The 19,833-nt window shown below is 44.6% G+C and overlaps 1 protein-coding gene across 16 annotated transcripts in view; it reads right to left on the reverse strand.

Moving 5' to 3' along the window:
* Positions 1-19,833, reverse strand: part of HDAC4 (histone deacetylase 4) — a 291,798-nt gene that overhangs the window by 83,691 nt on the left and 188,274 nt on the right. For 12 of the 16 annotated variants that reach the window (XM_068408262.1, XM_068408263.1, XM_068408269.1 and 9 more), the window contains 2 exons: positions 4,520-4,660; positions 1,003-1,115 (listed from right to left, as the gene is read on the reverse strand). In XM_068408262.1, coding sequence (XP_068264363.1) covers positions 1,003-1,115; positions 4,520-4,660 — 254 coding nt within the window. The remainder of the gene's footprint in view (positions 1-1,002; positions 1,116-4,519; positions 4,661-19,833) is intronic. The other 4 variants (XM_068408261.1, XM_068408259.1, XM_068408260.1 and 1 more) reach the window with 1 other exon arrangement.

Raw genomic sequence — 19,833 nt, forward strand, 5'->3', positions numbered from 1 at the left:
TGTTGGACAATTTGGCAGTGGGGAGGGTGGAGTAGAAGGCATATTCCCCATATTAAATGCTGTTACACTACATTAGAAATAAAAATAAAGTGAAAATCTGTACAAAACCAGAAAGCAATAAGGGCTTACATTTATACTGCGAGAAACCCTTTTCAGTTCTAAATGACAATTTGGGAAGAACAAGCCCAAGCCTGTTTTTACAGCCCTGATGTTAAGACAAACACTATATTCATGGGGAGAACAGCTAACGGTAAGCTGGATGAAAAGAAATGCACCAGTAACATTACACAACCACACTGGTTTTCTGCATGCGAGGTTTATAGTGGGAGCCAGTTAACATGGCCCACACCCCAATATCTGTCCTTAGAAAAAGGTGGGCTTCAGTAACCCCGAACACAGGAGCTGCTGTGTTGAATCAAACCCCAGTTTACCCAGTCCAGCAGCCTGCCCTTGCCATCCGCAGCAGATGCCTCAGGTGATGGTGAAAGCTGACAGGATTATAAACTAGCACATGGCATCAGGCACCAAGCTTTCAAACCCCTAAGTGGGGAGGAAAAGGTTAAAACCATTCCCTTTAATCCAGTTCTGGTTTGGTCATATTTAGACTAACCTACTGCACACAACAAATTCACCCTACAGACAACAGATGAGAACAGATTCCCCAAAGTTTAATATACTTGCATTTGACCAGGAAAGGCTCTTCATGCTTTACCTTGCTAAAATCACTTTATTTTCACTCTCTTCTCAAAACAAAACCACTACAAGTTACCACAAGCAGCTTGTGAGCTGGTTCAAACTAGATTTAATAAACAGATAATGCATCCTGTCAGCCCAGATTGAGAGGTAATTCCCAAAGTCTGCTCCAAGTCACGATCTGTTTCTGTTTTTTTTTTTTTTTTTAGTGCGGTGCACACTGCCTTGTATGCCTGAATTCCTAAAACTCTGCAAGAACCGATTAGAAACCCAAGCATTAAAAATCAGAGTGAGGAAGGGCTCATGTACCTCTGCTTGAATACTCGTGACCGATCCTGCAATTCCATTCTCGGTGCTTATGTTATTGGAGCTGTTGTTTGGAGAGCTGGGACCAGATCCAGGAGCACTGTTGCATGCAGAGTCTAAAAACACATCCAAAACCAACTTTTAGCGTTACAAACAATTTCTGTGATGGTATTTAGACAGATAACAACCCTTTGAGTTTTGCTGTGGAGGAAAGCAACCCTCCCCATCTTCCCCCCTAAATCTTCCCAGGGCTCTTAAAATACTGACAAACACTTTCAAATGGTCTGTCCAAGTACCTACTTACCATATTTATGTCTTCTCCTCATGGGGATTTCTCTTATAGTATATTAATAACTTTAAATACAGTTGGAAGCTAATAAAAGACACAGAAGGCTTGAAGAGGCCAAACGGGAAGATATCAGATTGTCCTGCTTCATTTTTCTAGAAGTGCTTCTCTCACCCTCTTTAACCTCTAACCCTAACAACACCCTCTCGATGCATATTGCATCAGACTTCATGCTGGAACGACCAGGGAACCGTCTCAGACGTTGACATTTTCCCATGCAGGCTTCTGGTGCATCTGGATTTACTGGAAATGTGCCGCCAGCACCGAGCCCTCACGCTGATCGTGCATGAGAGCTGACCTTTGCTTTTATAAAGAAATACCATGATTTTCCGGTGCAGGCAAGCGGGCACGTGCGATGACCCTGTCCCCATCACCTGGGAAGTGCCCACACCATACCAGGTCCTTGGAGAAACACAACCTGCCTTAAGCTGCCCTTCACACAGCACAACAGCTCCCATGGCACTGAGCTCCCCAAAACTGCCTGGGGACTGACTCACAAGGATGATTATTTTGCCAGGATGGCAAATTAATTGTTTGAAGAGATTTAAAAGCTGCCTGAGTGATATGGGACTGGACGGACAACCGGTCACAGTCATGGCTGAGCACATTTTATAAAAATCAGGCAAAAGTCGACAGGGTCCAGAACAGTAAATCTGTTTCAAATCATTGCCTTTTTTTTTTTTTTTTGGTAAGTGTTCTCCACTCAGGGAGTAAAACACTTTCTCATTGGAAAGACCCAAGGCAGAGTTAATCCCTCCAAATAATTCTGTTATCACCTGAACACTCAGCAAATCCTCTCATCGCTGTATATTTTATCAACACAGTCCCTGTGAACTCACTCACCAGAACCACAGAGATGACCAGCCTGAAATCAAAGCCTCCCCGTTAATGATACAAAAATAATAACAAACAGAAACAGCGCACGAAATTACAACAGACAGAAAACTTCCCTCAGAAGGTGTCTCACCTGGTGTACAGCACAGCCTCCAGTGTTTCTCCTTTTATTTTGGAAGATAAATAACATTAAAACTTTTTTTCTGAACCTTCCTCCTCCCCAAGCACACGATTTCCCCAACGCCAGAAGACTCTCCCAGTGGCTGCAACGGTTCAGGCTGCAGCACTCTCATAATTGCTCAAGGATGCCCCAGTAGAATTAAAAGCCAATTGTTACAATTTGGGATATTTTTAAAAATTATTTCTTTTGTGGCATTATTCTGCACATACCGTTTTGCTATTTTCATACTTGCAAGTACCTCCAGCAAAGTAACAAAGAGATTTTTTTTTTTTAAGAAAAGAAGCGTTATTGCTTTTTTTGTTAGCTGTGCATTTGGGGAAGCACCTCGCCATCTAGAAAACTCAACACTGAGTAACACCCAACTAAAACTGACCTTCTCCATGGAAAGCAACTTCAGAGAGTCTAAGTGTTTTGAAAAAAACATTCTGATTGCATGGAAAATACATGCTTTTCCTGGGACCATGTCATTAATAACAACATATTAGGTCTTGCGTATACTATCTAGACACAGAAGAAGTACCTGGCACATTCAAACTGTGACTCTGTGAAGATGGATTCTTCAAGGATTAAACGTAACTTCTGTTCCCTGAAGTGGGACTTCTTTTAAAAGTTATTTTCCATTCAAAAGTCCCCCCTTCCTGTAACAACTCAGATAATTTTTCTAGCTGGGCTCCAGCCTGGCTTCTTGAACCAGGTCCATGCTCAGTGAGAAGCTGGAGCTTCCACTGCCATTACTGGAATTACTAGAACCAAACAGTCAGCCATTAGGGCTTGATTTATCCTAAAAGCTGCATGACATATAGCAACATGAGGAGTGAAGTAAACTCCATTTTCAGATGTGATATAAATTATGCTTAGCTGTTGTAATCATCTATTCCCTCTGCAAAAAGAGAGGCTGTGTCAGAGCAGTGCATAGCTGCCTCAGGGTCTCTCAAAACCACTCAGCTCTCTCAAGAGAGCTCCTTTTGAGTTTGTTTGAACAACGATAGCGTGCCTAAAAGTGAGACAAAAGTCTGGGAAAGCTGTCACATAGTGGTACTTACACAGAGGCATCCCTAGATGGTGCTAAGAATTAACTTTATGGTAATCTATATGATGTACTTTACTCTGATCCTTCCTTACAAACTTTACTCCCAGAAGAATATTATTTTTCGACAAGAAACTGTCAAGTAAGTAGTCAGAAATATCATCCATATATATATAAAAAAAAGCCTTACATGTTTTAATACTTTGGTGTAATTACTTAACAAGGAACTATGGCATTCTGCCCAAAGCCTAAAATACACAGGAGTGGTAAGGCATTTACTGCTGGAGGACGATGCCTGTGAATTATGGCCTCCCCATGGATATTCATAGGATCACCTTTGAGAAATTTTATTTCTCAACAACCTGTTGCTGAAGATCATAGAAACGTTTGGGGGGAAAGAAATCATATCACAGAGTCACAGAATAGTTTGGGTTGGAAGGGACCTTAAAGATCATCTAGTTCCGAACCCCTTGCCATGGGCAGGGACACCTTCCACTAGACTAGGTTGCTCAAAGCCCCATCCAACCTGGCCTTGAACACTGCCAGGGAGGGGGCAGCCACAGCTTCTCTGGGAAACCTGTGCTACTGTCTCACCACCCTCACAGCGAAGAATTTCTTCCTAATAACTAATCTAAATCTCCTCTCTTTCAGTTTAAAACCGTTCCCCCTCATCCTATCACTCCATGCCCTTGTAAAAAGTCCCTCTCCAGCTTTCCTGTAGCCCCTTCAGGTACTGGAAGGCTGCTAGAAGGTCCCCCTGGAGCCTTCTCTTCTCCAGGCTGAACAACCCCAACTCTCTCACCCTGTCTTCATAGGAGAGGTGCTCCAGAAAATAGCCAAAATAGCACTCTGGTGGCACATTTACATCTGTCTACATGTATCTTAAAACAAACTACAAAAAAAGCTCATTGAGTTAGTAATGTTGTCTCAACAGACAGGTACCCAACGGACCAACGCTGCTGATGCCCACCTGCATCACCCACAGCTGAACTCTGCCAACTTCGTCCAACTTTCACCAACATTGAGAGGCACACAAGAGATCCAGACAGCGCAATTAACTGTATGCAGGAATTAATTTCGGAAAGGGACATCTCATTGAGTACATGGCTGCCGGCGCAGATTTGTTGCTTACCCGACGTACCTGTGACATCCAGCGGGCGCTTCTTAAGAGCAGTAACCACCGGACCATCTTTTCTGCGCAAGAGGGGGCTGCTCCGTCTTTCAGCAACTTTTTGCTTTAGTCTGGATCGTAACTTCAGATTGGGTTCAGACGCTGAACAGAAAAAGGAAAAGCAAACAGTGTTTTGGTTAATATTATTTTCAGTAGCTTCTCACTCAACGCAAAGGCTGGGTTGCAGTTCAGCATTTGCAGAAGCCTAAATGAAATTAGTCATTTGATAGCATATATTTGGAACAAAGACTTCTTAATATAATGAATGGGTCCCAGGATATGTGATACCTGAATTCACTGGCTATGACAGTCAATAGCATTTTAATTAAAAAAATAATAACCACCCTGCAATGTCTTTTCTCAAGTGAAGACAGACTTACAATCTGTTGTGAACTCATTCGGACTAGTGCAGACAGCACCATTCACATCCCCTAGATTCCCACCTCTGCCCAACTTGCTTCCAAACCCAGTGGTAAACCTAACTCATGGGATCTAAAAAATCAATACAGGAATTGGTGAGACAACTGAGATGTTGCTGTTGGGTCAGCGTGGAGCACCACCGTAGGGCTCAGACGCTATCTGCGATGTGTTGCTGAAACGGGCAGCTCCACACCCTTGGAGTCATCCGACCCCAGGGTGAGCTGGCTTAGGGAGGTACACCAGGGGAGGGGGAAAGTAAATATGAAAATCAAACCCCACAACCAAAACAGGTGAATGTTTTCCTGCTGGTTCACATCCATGAAGCAACTCACCTTGGAGTCAGATGAGCCTGTGTCAACTGGAGCCAGTGTCAACTCAAGAAAAATGGCATGAGAGTGTGGCCAAGGCCAAAGGCATTGCCAGGGAGGTGAAGGTTTGTTTATTTGGGGAGCAACTTGGTGACGTCATCACAGCCACAAAGTTAAACCATATCTAAAAACACATCAAATACTTTGAAAATTCAGGGCTGCCAAGGGTAGGCGTGCACATCTTTACTGAGACCACAGTCTGACTTGCTTTGTGTACATCATACCTTTGAGAGACTCTCTTAAAAACTTCTGCCGTACCCAAATCCTGAGATCTACTTTCTCCAAAGGTCAAAGTGGAGCTCCTGGGAACCCCTAATGCCTCTGGGTTCATGACAGCTGGCAACACCAAACACATTTGCACGGCACAGCTTAGCGAGGTTTTTCTAAAGGTAATGAAGCTTTAAGTCAAGATTCCTCCCGCAAGATGATTTTCTCTGTAAACTTTCTGATCTCTTGAGTATAAACGAAATATCTGCTTCGGTGCTTGAGGGCTCCTGACAGTTATGAGATTTGTGAACTGGCCCAATCTTTTCCCTTCTTCAACCTCTTAACAACTCTGCGGCTTAATCCCTTTGAACCAGCTAATCCTGTGCTCTCACCATTAACTACCAACACACTCGGCTCCCTGCACTCTGGGGCCAATAATCTGCATTTCTTTAGAAGAATTAAAATAGGGTTTACAAACTGATTTGAATTAACTAAGTCAGGCCACAGATATATTTCCCTACAGTTGGCTTTCACCACTGGGTCACATAAAAGATCAAGCCTGACAATGTTAATTTCAGGGCTCAAAAATCAGAAGGCTGATGAATTCAAGATCAAATGGTTGAAGTTAAGCCATCAAAACAGTTCTTTGATTAAACTTTTGGGAGGGGAAAAAAATACAGAGCTTTTCAAGATTGTTTTGGACAGAAAAATGCCAGCAAGAGATAAAGGGAGCACTAAAAAAAAGCATCAGACTCCTCAAGATGACGCTTAAAATGCAGTATGAAGTGCATTAGCAAAGGGGGAATTATCTTACAGGGCATTTGCATATAAAATAGCAGGGGACTGAATGCAAATCTGTCATGTGCTCATATTAGAAGAGCTGACTGGTTAAAATACAAGTGTACGCTTTAACTAGCTACTTTATAAAGTTCTCTGCAAAACAGAGGTTGACTTATTACTTTAAACGTAGTCTTTGAGTACGTGAATATTGGTACCTCATGACACATCCTTTAATACAGAGCTTCAATTTGTTCCAAATATTGAGTGTTAGTAACCGTCTTGAAGCTCTGGTCAAGACTTTAAAGAACAAACGGGAACATGTCACAGCTAGATGCCATTACATCCATTTTAGATACATCTGCACTGCCAACCAGCAAATGAAATATGAGCCTATGCCACAGCTGTTGAAAGGATCTGTCTTCTGACAAACATGACAATAAAAACCGTACTTCAGCACAATTTTATTCATACGCAATTTATACCCTGCACAGTGTTAGTCTGAAGTATGTTTTCTGTTGGGAACAGACAAGTAATTGTGCAACTTTCAAATACAGAGAATGAATTGGTTAGAAAACACCTTAAAAATGGGCAGGGAAACAAAAGATCCAGGGTCACAGATTACCCAACACGACCAGATATGTCCCATACGTAAAGCCACAACAAAAACATCCTTCCCACGTAACAGGAAGGCAATGAACACCGAAAATTACAGCCTTAAAACAGAAAACACCTCGAGAATAAGTAACGGCAAAACCAGCGTATTCTGATTTGTCAGACAAAACTATTTTCAGGCAAAACTATTCTGTATATTTCTCCTTCGCTTCCTCAGCTGGAGGATCCAGTTTTGAAACACCAGAATCTACTTAAAGAACCGCATTTGTTTAGTTCACTCTGATTTTGTTGTTGATCTCCCAGATATAATCCCGAATCTAACATGTCATCAAGACCTCGGAGAGCACAATCCCTACATGCATTTAATTGGGTGCTATATAGCTCAAAGGAGGTGAATTAAAATGCAGCACAGGCAGCGCAGAACAGTCTCAAATTCAAATTATTTACATGTAGCATATCTTAGAATAAAAGATGTAGCTTTCAACAGAGGCATTTCCAAAACTCAAAACAATAATTTAAGCTTACTCAGATGGTTTTTAAACTACTATATAATAAAGAACATTTTTAAGCTGAAGAGAGCTGGCCTTCAAAGGTATAAAATAGGAATTTAAGCAACATGTAACTATCAATACCAGACAGTCTACACAGGTTCAATGTTCTCTCAGGAACTCCCGTTCCACTGAAAATCTCCTGATATTCACCCCGTCAGGCAATGTGTCCAGACAAAGCCTTGCTCCTCATCACTGCTAACTAGTATAAACTTAAGAGAAGTGGAGAGTAAATCACAAAACTTACTCATCTTCTACATCTTAAGGTGGAATTTTTTAAACAAATGCTGTGAAGTTATCAAAAAAGCAGTTTGATTTCTGTTTAGCAAATAAATAAAGCTCATGCCCAAGTCTGAGTCAGCTTCCACAAAGCCAGGGGGATTTCTTAAGCAGTGACATACTTAATTTGGCCTATAATAAGGATTTATACAAACAATATTTTGCTTTCGTCCAAGCAAATTAATAACTAGAACATAAGCCAAAAGCTTCCCTAGTTTTCACAGGCTCAAACCCAAGTTACCCCTCTTATACGTCATTTATTGCAGCAGGACCCATGTAATCCAATTCTTCAACGTTTATGTCATTCTCATTGTTTTCTTCCTAGAATTGCATCCCCTAAGCTGCTGAACTAATCTGACATTAAGTCTATGTAAGTCAAAAAACACAAAGTCCTGGGCAGAGTTTGCCCTGTTCCCATTACCCATCTGCATTTAGGAAAAAAACCCAAGCAATGCACCATGAAAACCCTGATCCCAGGCCTTGCACATCTTAATTTTGGCAGCTGGGGACTGAGAAGGGATGCTGTTCTTTTATTATTGTTTTTAAGTTTCCTACTAAGCCTCAACAGCCAGGGAAAGGTCAACACAATTACCCTGTCTCTCTTCTAATGTCCAGGTCACCCCACGGGTAAACACAGGAGAGGGAGAGAGACAGCTGGCTGAAACTGGCCTTTTGCACAACCCAAAATTTTAATAATAAATTTTCTTTCATTTAAGTGGGAGAGACCACAGGTTCTGCAACTCAGCATTCACTCCCCACTCTACGGCTTCTTTGCCCCCTGTCTGGTTCTATCCCAGACCTTCATTACTGCTCCTCCGTGTGCATGCTGTGGCCTCTCCTTTCCAAAATTAGTGGATTGTGACCTATCTAGTCAGCAGGACCTGGTAAAGATGGACATGGCAAAGTTCACCTATGGTCAAACAAGATCCTCTGAGCAACCTGGTCTAGTGGAAGGTGTCCCTGCCCATGGCAGGAGGGATTGGAACTAGATGATCTTTAAGGTCCCTTCCAACCCAAACCACTCTGTGATTCTATGAAAATTGTTTCACCGTTATCCATGTGAAGTCCAAGCGAGCTGACGTTCTTGATTTTCAACACTTGTAGGCATCAGCATAGAGGGGGAAAAGAGAACAGAGTCCCACAAATGTACCTAGGGGAGACAGGTACCACAGGGTAAAAGTGGCAGCAGAAAATTCCCGAACTAGAAAGAAAAACAAGAATAAAAACAAGACAGCCTGTTCTTCTGCAGAAACAAACTATTTTTTATGATCTTGGTACCATGTTGAATGGCACCATCTGAAATAATACGCCTAGGAACATGATTAGAAAGGTCTAGATAAAGATATTTGCTGGATTTTCCTCCTTTTCTGCTAACTCTGTGTTGGCACGAGCACTGTGTTAAGAGCTCCGTGGAAGGGCTATTTATAGAAGTACTGTGTCCTTAAAGTGAAAACTTCAATTAAAGGCCAATATTTGGCACTCGTCATCATAGAACCACAGAATGGTTTTGGTTGGAAGGGACCTTAAAGATCATCTAGTTCCAACCCCCCTGCCACAGGCAGGGACACCTTCCACTAGACCAGGTTGCTCAAAGCCCCATCCAACCTGGCCTTGAACACTGCCAGGGAGGGGGCATCCACAGCTTCTCTGGGCAACCTGTGCCAGTGTCTCACCACCCTCACAGGAAACAATTTCTTCCTCATATCTAATCTAAATCTCCCCTCTCTCAGTTTAAAACATTAACCCTTGTCCTATCATGCTGAAGTTTAGTAGTCGCAGCATCTGAGCAGTAGAAAGAAGGCTTTAACACCCATTAAACCGAGCACGCAACATTGACGCTTTTTACAGCGTCACTATCATTTGCTTGCCTGACTACAAAACCGTGCAAAAATCACAGTGTAACAGAGTTTCACGAAGGTTTCTGCTGTGCATAGCCCAAACTGGACTATAAAAACAAACATGTGGAAACACCATATCTCCTCTCTGTCTTTCCCTTTCTGTAGTCTAAATAAAGACAGCAGCTTTGCACAGTTCCAAGTATGATCTTAGAGGAAAGATGAGAGACATGTGGAAAGGGATAAGGAATAGAAAGGAGAAAATGAGGTCCTCCAAGCAAGGTTCTCCAATAAAGTGTTTAAAACAGCACTGAGCTCTGCAGAAGGTAGGAGAAAACCATGCAATTTCTGTATGGTAATCAAATAGCTGCAGTGCCCGTAGCAGAGGGAGCTACCGGCTGCCTGAACGCGAGGGCATGGAGCAACTACAAAATCAGGGAGACGTCAGTGAGTGACCCACAGTGGTGACAACTTTTGGGGACAACCTCTTTACATTAAAATGAGCTTCTCCTAAAAAAACCTACAGGCATTTTAAACTCAAGAACTGCACTGAATTTTACTGAAATGTAACCTATTAATGTATAGAAGTCCAAGGTGGATCAAAAAGCACATGGTGGTCTCCCCTCCACCCTTCGTCAGAGTCTCATGGACCAACCAAGCACTTGTTTTTGAGCTGTTCTGTACCTACAAGACTTCCTGCCATGGCCATGACAACCGAGTCCATGCCCTGCCCCATCAGCTCTGGGCAGTTTGTCTTTTTTCCCCCTCCTCCTTTGCCCTGTCCCACTAGCATCTCCCCTCCCCTTGCCTGAATCTGGGCTGCTCCTACAGGAAGGAGTGACCTGTCCTACCTCAGGCCTCCTCCTGACCTGGATGCTCTTCCAATGAACTGTAAGAGAGCAACATAAACCAAATAAATCAATCTCACACTGTCACGCAGGGCTGCAAACCGCTGAGGGCCAGAAGAGAGGCAACAGTGCATTGAGAAGGCTGTAGGACACGGCTCGAGCGATGCACAGTTTCCTTAGAACTGTTGCATTTCATTTTGGAGAAATCACTCCAAATTACCACTCTGGATGCTGTTCACTCGGTGCCTGTGGTCAAAGCTGTCCCACAGAGGACAGGCACGCACCTGTCATGCTCTCCTAGCACAGACTTGATTTTCCTTTGTTAGATGCAGTGGCCCAAACACCAAGTGTCTCTGCTCTGGCCAGAACAAACCTGTGCACATATATATACACACACGTATATATACACATATACATACATATACGGAATCACAGACTAGTTAGGGTTGGAAGGGACCTCTGGAGATCATCCAGTCCAACCCCCTGCCAAAGCAGGGTCACCCAGGGCACGTTGCACAGGGTTGCGTCCAGGCAGGTTTTGAATATCTCTGGAGAAGGAGACTCCACAACCTCCCTGGGCAGCCTGTTCCAGGGCTCTGGCACCCTCAAAGAAGTTTTTCCTCATATTCAGATGGAACTTCCCATGTCTCAGTTTGTGCCTGTTGCCCCTTGTCCTGTCACTGGGCACCACTGAGAAGAGTCTGGCCCCATCCTCTTGACACCCACCCCTAAGGTATTTGTAAGCATTGATAAGATCCCCTCTCAGTCTTCTCTTCTTCAGGCTAAACAGACCCAGCTCCCTCAGCCTCTCCTCGTAAGAGAGATGCTCCAGTCCTCTAAGCATCTTTGTAGCCCTCCGCTGGACTCTCTCCAGTAGCTCCTTGTCTTTCTTGAACCAGGGGGCCTAGAACTACACAGAGTTACTCCAGGTGTGGCCTCACTAGGGCAGTGTAGAGGGGGAGGAGAACTTCCCTCGACCTGCTGGCTACAGTCTTCCTAATGCACCCCAGAATATGTATATATATGATATATGATCATATGATATATGTACATATATATATATATACACACACACACATACACAGGTGAAACCGTGCACACCCCTGGCAGTCCCTGTGAAGCAGCAACAGAGCTGAGAGGACTAAGAAGAAGTACGGGTTCACTGAATGATTGAGGGCTAGAGGCCTTCCAGAGCCCCTGCTCCCCAAAGGTGACACTAAACCAGAAGACTTCATGCGGTCTTCTACTGGAAGAGGTTCTCCTTTGATGCACCATTGACATTCCTCATCAAGAAGTGCTTTGGTGGGAAGTGCTGGCTTTCCCCCCATGGATCCCCAGCTCTCATGCCAAAAGCGCAAATGCTTTATCAAGAGCCCTGAGCAAGAAAAGGTGGTGCCCCCTCCTTTTGCCTCCAGGCAAACCTCAGCACCGGAGAGGAGCGCCCATGGAACACAGTTCATAGCCACTGGCGCCGAACAAAAACACGGGAGTGGAGAATTCCCTAGCACGCGTTTAGACGTGACTGTCAGAAGAAGTGGAGGGACTAAAGCAAGCGTTTGCTGGTCCTCCAACCGCACTTTGGTTTGTTCTGCTCTCTGAAATTTCAACGGGCTGGTCTGAAGTGCTATTCTATAAAGACAAAAATTACTTTATTTCTGTGATGCTAATAAGTTATTTTTGGATCAGAGAGACTGACATCCTCCACTTGGAGCAGGAAAGGGTATTTATAACAATAGGGATTTCTCAGGCAGGTCAGTGCCTCCTCTCAGCAGAGCACACCCTAAGGCAGTGCGTGGGTCCCTAAAACACAGTGAGCCGCCCAGGAAAGTCAGACCTCTGACCACATCAGCTGGAAGGACAACGTGGGTGGGAAAGCAAAGATGCTCTCGAACTGGAGTGACACTCCATGCTGTACAGAACTCAAAGATTTTCTCTAAATTATACTCCCACACTACACCGGGATTTCAACCTAATCTATTTTCCTCTAAACAATCTCTGTCATAAAACAAACCTTTTAGAATATTCCAACAACCAGAACAAACTCTGAGAGATTATTATGCCTTTCTTGACAAATGGAGAGTTTTAATTATTGACAAATCCTTTCATTTTCCCTTTTCTTTCTTTTAAATGCAAGAAGTTCAGAACAATTTCACCTGCGTAGCTGCAAATAATACTCAAACAACCCTGTGCTTCTGCAATACTGTGAGGAAACCAACAACATCACGGCATGCTGGATGCTTTCCTCCCTCAGGCTCTTCTCTTTTGCATGGATAAAGAAGAATATTAGCAAACAAGAGATGGTTAGTGCCAGCCCATGGGCTCTCCATCGTGAGCCAGCGAGCGCACACCGTGCACGGGGGTTGACTGGGGTGCCTGGCAGGGATGTGCAGGCAGGGAAGGACCACGCTGCCTGTTTCACGCCCAGCCCTGGGTGGGCAGCGAGTGATCAGGACCCTGCAGCCCAGGTACATCTCATCATCACCCATCTAAGTACAAGCTGGGGTTTAGAAGAAGTCATCATTCCCAATCTGCTCATGCTTGATTAAGCCAGAAGAATAACATTGACCTTTTCTGTTTCTTTTAGGAGGCTGGTGGGCTGGAAGCTGAAGTGGTTGCCAGGACCATCAGCAGGAGTGATGTATTTGTCAGATGCCTTCTGCAGTAGGTCCCAAATAGTGGCGAAATTCAGGAAAACCACTGGCCAGGGCAGCCCTCCAAGTGGCAGATGGGCCGGACTCTCCCCATTTGCACCACATATGGGCAAGTACGAAGAGAAGTCTCCTTTTTGTTGCATTCCTTTACTCCTTAAGGGAAGTCACCGCAGCAAAGGGTTGCATAAGCCATGGTCTGATGATGCTGAGCTAAAAATTTCTCCTTGGACCTTTCCTGCCAGTTCTTAACTGCGTGGGCTGTGAAAGTTGAGGATAGCTTTTTTTTCTTTACCACAAGCCCTAAGACACAGTACTTGACCTATAACCAGTTCTCCTTCTTCTGCCATGACTTGTGCAGAAGGCAAGAGAAATGGCTGGGATGGGAGGTTTTCAGGTAGGATACTTCTTCTTCCCTGGTCCCCAGAGAAAAGGAGCTGAAAGAGGGATCTGTGACACTTTCTACTTGTCATTTCTCCCCAGGTACATACCACACGCAGGCATACGCTCATTTACTGTCTAGGCAGGAAATTCAGAGACAGATACTTGCCAAAGATGTCTGTGTAAGCTCCCAGTCTGGCATTCAATTCAGTCTAGTTTTGGAAATAGTGGAAACTCACACCCTGAGATGCTGTCCCACAGCTCTGCAGTGAAAACATATTTGGGACCACAGGAATCCTTTGCCTCCTTAAAATCTTCGTGCCCATCAACGTCCTTCTGATCTTCACCTCCCCAGTGCAGTCAGATGCGATACTGGAGGGAAAGGAAAAGGCAGGACCCAGAGCCTCAGCGATGCTTCACACAACAGTGATCACGACTGCAGCAGCCGTGGGCCAAGCAGCCCCAGGAACCAAGCCAAAGATACCAAAAACCAGCCACCTGTTGCTCTTGATGGGTGCAGGAGGTCTTCTTGTGTGCAACGACTGCAATAGTTTGGCAAACGCTGGAGGGTTGAGGAGCACCAGCAAAAAAGGACAAAATGAAACAGCAGCGCATTTTTGATAACATCAGCTTTGTCCAAAACCCCACCTCTGCTGACAGATCTGTCAGGAGAAAGGTTTAAAGACCAGCAGCCACCCCAGGGCAAGGGAACTAAGCAGCAGAAAAGGGAAAGATCCCTGCCACGTGGGTATGAAGAGGGTCAAAGGAGAGTGGCTGTCTCAGGAAAGGTTTGCTTTATCCAATAGCAGGAGCAAAACCACGAGAAGATCTGAGCCTGCTTCATATCCTAGATGGGTCCTACAGACACGGCCATTTTTACACTTAGGACTTCGGAGAACATCTTTTGTGAGCACTTCACTACAAGAAAGACATCGAGGTGCTGGAGAGAGTCCAGAGAAGGGCAACGAAGCTGGTGAAGGGTCTGGAGCACAAGTCTGATGAGGAGCGTCTGAGGGAACTGGGGTTGTTTAGCCTGGAGAAAAGGAGGCTCAGGGGAGACCTTATCGCTGTCTACAACTACCTGAAAGGAAGTTGTAGCGAGGTGGGGGTCAGTCTCTTCTCCCAAGTAACAAGGAGGATGAGAGGAAACGGCCTCAAGTTGCGCCAGGGGAGGTTTAGGTTGGATATCAGGAAAAATTTCTTCACCAAAAGGGTTGTCAAGCATTGGAACAGGCTACCCAGGGAAGTGGTGGAGTCACCACCCATCGAGGGATTTAAAAGACATGTAGATGTGGAGCTTAGGGACACGGTTTCATGGTGGACTTGTCAGTGTTAGGTTAATGGTTGAACTTGATGATCTTGAAGGTCCTTTCCAACCAAGACAATTCTATGATTCTACTTCAGAAGAAATTAGGTGTTTTTCTCACTCTGGGGTCAGGTTTAAATATAGATATAGGGAAACATTTCCAGTTCATGCATCCCAGTGAGCTGAATGTGTGTTGGCCAGGCGACTCTAGCAGGTGCTGAGTTTGGCAAAACCTCTCCTGATTTTAACAACAACTAATTGAAATGCTGCGGCTCTCATTAGAAATCCTGATTAGCTGTCAAGTCCCAATGAACGTGAGGAATCCTTACCCTACCTCTATGCAGGAGTAAGTGGGAAAGCTAGTGTCTGACAGGACATGGTCCAGGCCCTGCACAGGATGTAAAAAAAGCCAAAACCAAATTAAAAACCCTACATACACAAGAGGAAAAGCATGCTAAAAAGTTAAATAATTCTCTTCAGTCTTTTACGAATCTCAGTGACGGTGGTTGTGTTGGCTTTCTAATTCAGAGCATGTTTTAATACGTCTACTGCTCAAACTCCACAAAGCAGGGAACACCATGAACAACCTTGCTCCTGGGGAGAAAATGAGAACATCACATTCCTTAGAAACACAAAACTGAACAGCTCCATTAAAAATAACTTCAGCAGTTCCAAGAAAGCTATTGACAAACAACTCTTAGGGTTATTGAAACATACTACAAAAGACTGCTCCAACCCAGACTCTAAGACCACTCTGAAAGGATTCTCCAGAGATTTTCTTACAAGGTCCCAGTACAGCACATAATGAAGCTTCACTAAATCTGTAAGGCACCAACCTTGATCTGGGGACAGAAAAGGTCACTTATATTTTCCCCTCTCAAGAGCTGTCAACAAAATGCATACACTAAAAGAAACATGGATGTAATGAAGGAAACTACACAAAAGGGGAAATAAAAATCCTTGTGTTAAACCAGTTATTTAACAGCAAAAGCATGAGCAGCACCCAACCAAACTGTTCTTAGTTCAGTTAAAAAAAGGAAGAGCCCCAAAATGTTTAGATAGAGGGAATTGAGTGAAATGCACCCCCAGCCAGGCTAAAAACAGGATTCAAGCAATTAGTAACTGCACCAGCCAGCAGCCTGACAGTAAAACAATTTCATGCAAAAAACAAATGGCCAAGAAACTGGAACATAATTCAGTAAAACAAATCAGACTGGGTAGGATTTCAGGGGACAGGATGCATTAGGAGCGTGTCGTAAGCGTTAACTGTTTCCCATGCTGAACATTTTCAAGCACTCTTAAGACATTATTCATGCACACATCTACTTCTACCAAAGTGAGCGGGGCCACTTCACCCAGTCTCTCCCACAGCATTCATGCTCGAGTTTTAGACTAGCAAGTTGTCTCTCAGTGTGCACAGAGGGACAACCTGTGACCACACCATGATGCTTTAAATAAGAGAGACAAGAAAGGTAGTATTTTTAAAACCGAGCGCAATGACCTATTTATTCTTCCTGAACAGTTTCTCAACATGCAGGACACACTGCCAACTCTGAAAACGCACCCTAGAAGAAATGATAATTCCAACTGCCTTCCCGCAGCCCCCTAAGTCATAGAATCATCAAATCATAGAATGGAATGGGTTGGAAGGGACCTTAAAGATCATCTAGTTCCAACCCCCCTGCCACGGGCAGGGACACCCTTCCACTAGACCAGGTTGCTCAAAGCCCCATCCAACCTGGCCTTGAACACTGCCAGGGAGGGGGTATCCACAGCTTCTCTGGGCAACCTGGGCCAGTGTCTCACCACCGTCATGGGAAAGAATTTATTCCTAAAATCTAATCTATATCTCCCCTCTCTCAGTTTAAAACCGCTCCCCCTAATCCTATCACTCCATGCCCTTGTAAAAAGTCCCTCTCCAGCTTTCCTGTAGGCCCCTTCAGGTACTGGAAGGCTGTTAGAAGGTCTCCCCAGAGTCTTCTCTTCTCCAGGCTGAACAGCCTCAACTCTCTCAGCCTGTCTTCATAGGAGAGGTGCTCCAGCCCTCTGATCATCTTCACGGCCTCCTCTGGACTTGCTCTAACTGGTCCATGTCCTTCTTATGTTGGGGGCCCCAGAGCTGGACGCAGTACTGCAGGTGGGGTCACCCTACCCCTAATGATGACGTTGGTTGGATTCCAGCCCTGGTAATCAGAACTGTATTGTTACGGACTCTGTTATTTGAACTGCAAATATTTAATCAAATTTAATAAAATTGGCCTACATGATATGGCGGTTTTAAATTACAAACACAAAGACAGAATTTTGCCTGGTGCCAAAAATCTGAAAAGCTCACCCGTAATAAAGAACTTTATTTAGGATGGGCTCCAGACTTCCCTGTCTTTTGTTTACACCAGACTGTTCAGGAGCCTTTCTTCTCCAAGCAACTTAACATTCTTGGCAATGAGATTTCTGCAGGATATTGCTGTGCCAGAGACTGAAGTGCTGTTGCATTTAAAGGAAAAAAAAAAGAAAACAACAAAAAAACATTCTCCCCTGAACCTTGCAAGTGAACTCATATGTATCACAGGCCAGTCCCCAAAAGATGAACGGTAGTGCCCAAAAAGAACAAGCACCAGCGTTCTGGAAAATCAAAATCAGCTCAACATTTTCCTGTTTTAAAACAACACTGATTTTGGTTGCTTCCATTTTTAATAATGTGATTAGATACATTTATCATCCTTAATTCACCCTGTCCAACAGGGCTTTTATTCAGACAGAGTCTTATTGAGAGCTCCGTCTGGGAAGCAGTAAAGGGGTGAGATGTGCAAACACTTTCCCTCTCCTGCAGAAATCCCCTTCCATAACACTGGGAGCAATACGGGCAACTGATCCTCAAACTCCATCTGACACATAAGGTCCCCTAAAGTGATGAGCAGGGGAGGTTTTGGAGCACGGCAAAGCCTGTTTACACTGCGGGGATGCTAACGCGCCAGATATGGATCACCTGGTTTCGCAAGGTACAGGAAAAAGCTAAAAATCTCTTGGAATCATGCTGTGCACAGGCCCTAAGTGATAGGTATGGTGCCAAGGGACACTTCCCTGCGTGGAAACACTGCGATTTCCCAGAGGAGCCTGAAAGCCTTCAGGAGAGGTGAAGCAAACGGCAGCAATGGCTGCAAGCAGCCTGAGCTTGTGTTTCTCCTCCCAGGCAGACATGTATGCCAAACACATCTTTGTGCTTCGCCGGCTTTAGAGCTGAAGGAAGTCTCCTTTGAGGGCAGTCCTCCATCAGCACTCACCTCCCCTATGAAAAGCAAAGGCCTGAAGCCCAGACAGCGTCGCTTTGGCCATCTCAGGCACTGACGAAGCAGCAGCATCTACTGCACCTAATGGGGTATTTGGTCTTTCATTATCTAGAAGCAGAGATTAGAGGATGCCCTACCCTTCAGCAAAACCAGTTTTCTATGCTCTGCTTTCGGAGTCCTCCAGAAAGTGTGCAGATAAATTTACCACTACCAAAAAGTACAGGGTGTGCCCAGGAAAAAAACCATATCCTGGAAAGGCCTTGCCAATTTTTGATTGACTTCCTGTGCAGCTGAAAAGTTTGGCACTTGTCACCCAATCCACCATGCCTGGTGAGGGGGAAGACAATCTACTGCACAGCAGATGGAAATCCATCCACAAATCCATCCAGCAAGCCAGGTGCTATGGCCCAGAGTGAGAAGTTCCCAAAAATTATAGAATCATAGAATCACAGAATCATAGAATGGGTTGGGTTGGAAGGGACCTTAAAGATCATCTAGTTCCAACCCCCTGCCATGGGCAGGGACACCTTCCACTAGACCACGTTGCTCAAAGCCCCATCCAACCTGGCCTTGAGCACTGCCAGGGAAGGGGCACCCACAGCTTCTCTGGGCAGCCTGTGCCAGTGTCTCACCACCAAAAAGGTCTTTAAAACCACAGAACTGGGAGGCAGGACGCACAAGGCATGTGAGTGGAGGTGTATTTTTTTCTCATCAGATGGTGAAAGAAGAAAAAAAACACCCCAAGTTTACACAGGTAATGAGAATTATGTTAAAACATTCACTACACCCAAGAACTGCTCTACTTCTAGCTATTACGAGAAGTGCTGTGACAACACCTACATCCTTCCCAGAAGGAAATGGAGGGGCTGCCAGCTCTTGGGAGCTGACTTAGGGCAGCCAATTTGAGCAAAGACAGTAGCAAACCCACAGGGAGATTTGGTTAACATATCATCACTGTTCCTTATCACAAGGATGTCATGCTTTTTGGTGCTCAGCCCTCCACATTTGAAGATCCACAAAGCATACCTGAAAAACAGCTAGGCAGCACCTGCAGAAGGTACGAAGTTCAATCACAGCTCCTCTCTTCTCTTACCTCCACTCCATCTTTTCAGAAAAGTTTTTTTCTGTCTGCACCATCCACACGAGCAGCGTTGTTCCCCAAATCGAGACGAGCTCATGGAAGCTCAGCTATTCCCCAAAGGAAGGAGCCAAGGATCACGAGCTGGCCAGGTTAGAAGCTGAGGCTGTGTTGGCTTAGGCATGCAATACGGAGCTGAGGACCACAGCCAATCAAAACAACCTGGTTTACATAATGTATAGTTGAGAAATAACTGATCTGCTTAGCCACCATGCAGGGAAAAACCTAACTGAGAAATAACTGTCTAGGTGTGAACCAAAACCCTTGCAGGAAGTCCCGACGCTTTGACTGGCAGAAATATTTTTATTTATTTTAAGTATAAACTTGTATATAAAATGCAAATCCCAGAAGAAATGAACTTTTCTTGGTACTTTTCTCACTCAGCAAAACATATGTTGACTTCAGACACCCAGATCTCCGTATTAGCTTGGACTTTGTGAAAACATCTCACAAACTTTGACACACAACTCTGCTGTCTCCTGCCTTGTAGCTTTGCAAGTCTGCGCACCCAAAGCAACTCCAGCCTCTCTCCAACACTGTGCACACGCTGGCAGATGAAGGGGGAGCAGGATGGAGCGGGTGCTTGTTAAAATAAATCACCCCATGAAATACAGCTTT

This window comes from Nyctibius grandis, chromosome 9 (genome assembly GCF_013368605.1).
Source record: "Nyctibius grandis isolate bNycGra1 chromosome 9, bNycGra1.pri, whole genome shotgun sequence".
NCBI classification, from domain to species: domain Eukaryota; kingdom Metazoa; phylum Chordata; class Aves; order Nyctibiiformes; family Nyctibiidae; genus Nyctibius; species Nyctibius grandis.